Raw genomic sequence first — 6000 nt, forward strand, 5'->3', positions numbered from 1 at the left:
GTAAAAGAGGGCCCTGCCACCTGTCTGCCAGGCGGTAGGGACCCGCCTCCGACTAGGGGCATACACGCGAGAAAAGATAAAATTTTATTATATACAGATCCTCCTGCCGAGTTGTAGGAGTATAAAGTTGTAAATTATAAAACTAAAAATATATTTCTGTAAAAAACATTTTTAAAAAAAATAAAAAAATAAAAAAACTGCCGAGGAAACAACCTCTTACAATTGCTTTCTTGATAAACAAAATTAATCAGGAAAGTTGAGAATTAAACGGCCCATCCTGGTTCCAACCGTTTTCTAAAATATCGTTCCGAATTAATATGGAACAAGTTCCACGTTCCAAAATTATCATTTCATGGAGATATATCCTCTTGGTTCTAAGAGCATCTTCAAGAGTTTCCGATCTCACTTTTCCATTCTATTTTTTTGGAAAATAAAAAAAATCTCTCCAATAATTTTCTATATTAGTTTGATATCTCCTAAAAATTGGTAAATCTTCCTCTTCTTTGTGTAAAAATACGCACACCATCGCTCCTCCGGAGCTCCCTCCCAACCTCCCTCCCAGCCCCGTTTTTTTTTATCGCGATCTCCCTCCCAGCCCCGTTTTTTTATCGCGGGCTTCTTCCCTGAGCTGCCGATTCGTTATGTCCCCTTCTTCCCTCTCGCTCTGGCAAAAGCTGCCGTCGATGATGCCGATTGCCGGGCATGATCCGGCGCAGGCCACGCCCCTGCCCGATGCTACCTGCGAGGATGAACTTGGCGGCGCGCTGCGCGACGTTCCGCGAAGCACGAGCGGCGGACGCGGCCAGTACGGCGGCACGCTGCTGCTGGCCCTCATGGGCACCAGGCCCAGCGTCGCCATCACCATTGCCGCGCTCTTGCTTGGCAGCGTGCTGGTCTCCGCCGCCGCCGCGATGCACCATCTAGCGTTTACTGCCCACAGCGCAAGGCACCAGGAGCCAGCTGCCCGGCTCCAAAATCCTCCAGAACTTTCACGGCACTATGCCTCCCCCAATCATATATATACCGGCCACTTCAAGCCACCGAAAAATCACACCAAAAACACTAGTCAGATTCTTTTAATTCTTTCGAGCTCCAACTCTATCTTGCGCTCAGTCGCCTCCTCCTCCCGTTGCCGGAGCTGAGGCGCGGTGGATCCACAAATTTTGATTATTGGGAAGAAGAAATGGGGAATTATTGGAGATGAACATTTTTTTCCTTTCTATATTTATTTGGGGAGTTGGCAAACAACTAGTTTGGGGAAGAAAATATAAGGAGCTCTTAGAGATGCTCTAAGATTTTGGGAACTTGGTGACTAGATCCATCCCCTGTTAGTTGGCAACGGTAGTCCATATAGGCACCTACATCAGTTAGATAACAGCCGTCTGTATGAAAACACATCAGCAAAATAAGTTGACGTGGCCATCATTAAATAAAGAAAGAGTGTGTTGTTGTCTACTATCTCGTCTACTATTCAAGCTCGTGCTCCTAGACAAAACAACATCAACTAGAGGAGGCATTAAATATCACACAGATAGCAAAAATAGACAATCCATTGTAAAGTTGTCTATTAAACTGTTTGTATAAACTGTTGTACATGCTCTTTCATTCATGACGCGGGTAACGACTCGCAAACTAGATTACGAGGCACTGTTAGGGGAAACACACAGAGGAGTCTTATAATGGGGACATCACATGATGGCGAAAGCGACGAACCGACGACGAGGATGCGCGCACGGCCAACCAATCCTTACCAGAACGGTGATCAGCGAAGTATTGTATACTCTTGTAAGGTTGGGATGAAAAGGGATAAGCTTTTCTCGTGGTGCTAGAGCAGAGCACGCATTGGCACCTGTGATTTCACACTTGTGAACAGTGACGCCTAGCTTTCACTAGTGTGCAATACACTGTAGCTGTCTGGTTAACTAGAAAAGTGCTAGCCTTTTGTTCACCACCGGCGCTGCATCAGCTTAGGTAGCTTGACGCCGGCGCTGTAGCCTAGTCACTCGGGTTATTCTAGCCCGCAATGTAAATTGCTGGGGTCTCTGATCTTTTGATCCATTTGCTATCTACTACTATGATGTATGTGTACATATATATGTAAGTATCCTATTCCTAGGCGATCCATAGTTACCGGCCGGCTTCTACAGGAGAAGAGGAGCTTCAGGGGACCACGCGAAGGGGAAGTCGGGGCAGGACCAGGTCGTAGGCGGCGAGTCGCAGGTCAGCACGGTAGCAGCCGGCACGGAGGCGGTCGAGCCGCCGTCGCACGAGTCCGCGGTCGCCGCCAGGTGCCGGCGCGCCGCGGCGTCCTCCGCGCGCCCGTTTCCCGGCGCCCCCTCGGCGTCGCTGCACGTCATCTTGTGGTCGTCGTTCGGCGGCCAGCCGCCCGCGTCGTCGCTTGCGCGCGCGGGCGCGGCTGATGACGCCGCCGGGGAGGGGTTTTTGTCCTGCTGCTTCTTCGCGGCGGCGGCCACCGCCGCCGCGCCGGACAGGTCCACCGACGCCCACTGGCGGCGCGGGAAGAGCGGCTGCGGGCCGTGCAGGTGCGGGCCCTCGTACGTGACGACCAGCATCTCCGGGTCGTCCGTCGACTTCTCCACGTGCTTCTTCGCGCCGCACCGGGAGCTGGTGCACTTGTAGTAGCTCCTGCAGGGCAGCAAAAAGGCATGCCGGCACATCATATCATCAGTCATCAGACATAGCCAACCAGCGGTTTAACTTCATGTCTTCATCAGGAACGAAAACTTTCGATGATCAACGCCACATAAACCAAACAATTTATATCATCAGCTAACTAGCCCATGTGTGTGATTGTAACCTAGGTACAGCACTACAGCAGCTAGAAGTGAAGAGGTCGTTGTACATGAAAGGACTGCCTATCTGAAACCAACTTTTTTTAGTTAATTTAGCGCGGCACTTAATGAAACGTCGCATATGGTTGTTAGTTGTTGCCGCGCTGTAGCTGTGCACATCCTGTTTAGACGTGGGGCGAAATATCTATCGCGTGACAGGGATGGACAAATGATTGCTGGAACTATTGCTGCTTCTAGCTAGGCGAGATAAGAGATGGATGCAGCCGTCGCCGTCTGCTAGCCGGTTTCTCTCTCCTCTTATTCTGGGTGCCAGAATAGGCTACCAGTGCATGAAATTATTAAGTTAGGGGGTGTTTAGTTCATTTTGCAAAATTGTGTAAAGATGTAAAGAGGGCATTTGAAGTACTAAATGAAGTCTATTTGCAAAAATTTTTGCATAGATGGGTTGTAAATCGCGAGACGAATCTAATGATGCTAATTAATTCATTTTTAATCAATAATTAGCGGATGGTTACTGTAGCATCACTGTTGCAAATTATAGATTAAGTAGGCTCATTAGAATCGTCTCGCGATTTACAGCCCATCCATACAAAAAGTTTTGTAAATAGACTTCATTTAGTACTTCAAATTAGCAAGATTCCGTTTCACTTTAATGCGTTTATGGCTTTTTTGCAACAACCTGTAAAGATCTAAACAGGGCCTTAGCACCTTTGGTCCAATGTATTGCACCCTCCTTGCTTCTTTCTCTCTCTTCCTGACACCATCTTAGACACAACAAAGGAGCTACATCGTACAAACTGCAATTCATCAAAGGGGGAAAAGCAGGTTCTAAACATGTTTAATTAGCATTCTAAAATTTTACATCGTTTTTTCAACTGTGTAGACAAATTACCAATAACAATATTCCAAATCAGGGCCGGCCCTAGGCATGTGAGATGCGCACCCGGGACCCTTAATTATTTATTTGCTTAAGCGTGTACTACCTCCATTCTAAATTATAAGTCGTTGTGATTTCTTTAAGTGCATAATTTTTGTTATGCATATATATATATATATATATATATATATATATATATATAGGGAGAGCTGTACGAGTTCTTGATAAGACTATTCTTTTACAAGGCTTACTATAATAATAAAATAGTGAAAAGAACTAGCCCAATCTTACCAAAGTAGCCTACTGTACTTCTAAAATGAGCTTAAGGTAGAAGCTAAGGTATAGTGTGCTAGTGAACAAACTTTAACTTGTACTAAAACTGATTTGGGTTTAGCAGGGACGACTCTAAAAGTAATTCAGGTTGTTCGTTACTGTTTGCAGCGGCTGCGAGCAAGGGTGATTATAGATACTAAGTTACAAACCAAATTTTATTGCGCCTTTGTAGCTAGAGCTGCAGTCCAACCGGTGAGCGAGCAAGAGAGCTAGGAGATGAGCCTGATGAGAAAGCAAATCTGAAGTCAATCGGCTTGGAGAATAGGACACTGAGAATACGAAACCTAGAAACCTGCCACACACGTCGCTCTCTCTGGTTGTTTCCTCTGCCGGGCTCTCCTTTTAGTCCAAGTACTTTCTTCTTGCTCGCGTCAGTACTCTTGGTCTTTCCCGGTTCCCCGCCGACGGCCTTCATGGCCTCATCTGCCATCTCCCCATCTGCTCATCTCATACGTAACACGCTGCACGGCCGCGCGCCGTACGCGAGGCTCCCCACCGGGCACCAACTACTACTAGTAGAGGCCCAGAAACGTACGTGTCGGCCTCTGGCTGTCTATCATCGGAGATCATCGGCACACGTGCTACCTGCGCCAGACCGCGACACCGCATGCCCGGCGACGCGCCGCAGCGGTGGTTCTGCTCTCCAGCTGCTAGTTCATCATGTACGCGAGCATGCGCGGCCACGCCGCGCCGGTCCGCTCCGCGCGGTTCCACATGCGCTCGGCCGCCGCCGCTTGCTCATCCCCTGCCCCGGTGGCCGGGCCGCCGGCCGCGTAGTTGCCTGCGGTGACATTATTGCCCAAACTCGCGTGTGTATCATTGCATGATCGCGTCGACGACGACCATGCCGAAAACTCGACACGATTTGGATCTACAAGCAAGCGACCTTCTACCTCTATCGCGTAAGCCAATAATGCTCCTACATGACCCCATGAGGCCGGGACGCATGTGCGAATTGAATCCGCCATGCGATCGGCATGCCGAAGAACAACGCCAAATTCGAATGGAACTTGTATTAATTAATTTAACGGCCAAATTAATTTAACGTTGCAGAAGTAGAGAGAGATAGAGAGCTAGACGCGTGTGGATCGTACTGCACCTGGGATGGGGGTTGTTCTTGATGGACTTCTGCCCGTACTTCCGCCACTTGTAGCCGTCGCTCGGCGTCTTGCCGCCGCAGCTCCTCACCTTGGTCGTGTACTTGCTCTCCGGCGCCCGGCTCGCCGCCCCGAACCTGCTGCCACTTCAATTCCAGCCAAAACCATGCGCGGATCATTCATCAGACTAGCTCCTTGCTGTGTCAGGAATTATGTTGAAAGCCACGCACGGATCGGATGCACCTACATCAGATGTATCGGGCTGTAGCGGCGGCTGCTCCAGGGGTAGGAGGGCCGCGACGTCGACAGCGCCATCTCGATGTCCCGGATCGTCGGGCCGGTGTACACCGAGCACAGGGCCCTGCTCACCGCCTCCGGCTGCGGCAGCAGCTCCTGCTCCGCCGCGCCGCTGTCGCACGGCGCGGGAGCAGCCGCTGGCGAGGCCCCCGTGTCCACCGAGCCGTGCTCCGAGTCGCTGCCGGCCGGGGGCTGCTGCAGGGCGCTGAGGAGGAGGCTGTCGTCGCTGAGGAGCTCGGTTATGAGCTGCTCGTCGAGATCGCCCGGCCAGAAGGCCTGCACGTCGCCGGCGCCGGCCTGAGGGTGCAGCACATCCCCCATCAAGTGCCGGTCGGGAACTAAGTCAACTAACAACCCCCCATGTACGGGAACGGAGTAATGGGACGGGAGGCTTTTATAGAGACGTATGAAGGTGGATCGACGATGCTTTGGTTGACGCGGTGTGCGTCCGAGACTCCAAATCTGCACTATTGTTGGGGCAGTCAAATCAAGTAGTATGACTTAACTGAAAATAGATGTACTAAACCAGAAAAAATAGCAGCGCGCGGCTACAGTCTAGGTATGAGTATAGAACAGCCTACCT

General features: G+C 50.2%; 1 protein-coding gene across 1 annotated transcript; it reads right to left on the reverse strand.

Moving 5' to 3' along the window:
- Positions 1-1791: 1791 nt before the first annotated feature.
- LOC120676077 (WRKY transcription factor SUSIBA2-like) lies at positions 1792-5792 on the reverse strand. The gene is made up of 3 exons (XM_039957295.1): positions 5368-5792; positions 5123-5266; positions 1792-2646 (listed from the first exon to the last, which is right to left on the reverse strand). The coding sequence occupies exons 1-3, from the start codon at positions 5736-5738 to the stop codon at positions 2142-2144; spliced, it is 1020 nt and encodes a 339-aa protein (XP_039813229.1). The 5' UTR covers positions 5739-5792; the 3' UTR covers positions 1792-2141.
- Positions 5793-6000: the final 208 nt, after the last annotated feature.

The sequence above is a fragment of the Panicum virgatum genome, chromosome 5N, assembly GCF_016808335.1.
Source record: "Panicum virgatum strain AP13 chromosome 5N, P.virgatum_v5, whole genome shotgun sequence".
Taxonomy (NCBI): domain Eukaryota; kingdom Viridiplantae; phylum Streptophyta; class Magnoliopsida; order Poales; family Poaceae; genus Panicum; species Panicum virgatum.

Coding starts and splice junctions, on each gene's coding strand:
- LOC120676077 (XM_039957295.1), bottom strand. CDS start 5,738: ATGGGGGATGTGCTGCACCCTCAGGCCGGCGCCGGCGACGTGCAGGCC. Junction 5,267..5,367: donor TACAGCCCGATACATCTGAT/GTAGGTGCATCC, acceptor CTGGAATTGAAG/TGGCAGCAGGTTCGGGGCGG. Junction 2,647..5,122: donor AAGAACAACCCCCATCCCAG/GTGCAGTACGAT, acceptor GCTGCCCTGCAG/GAGCTACTACAAGTGCACCA.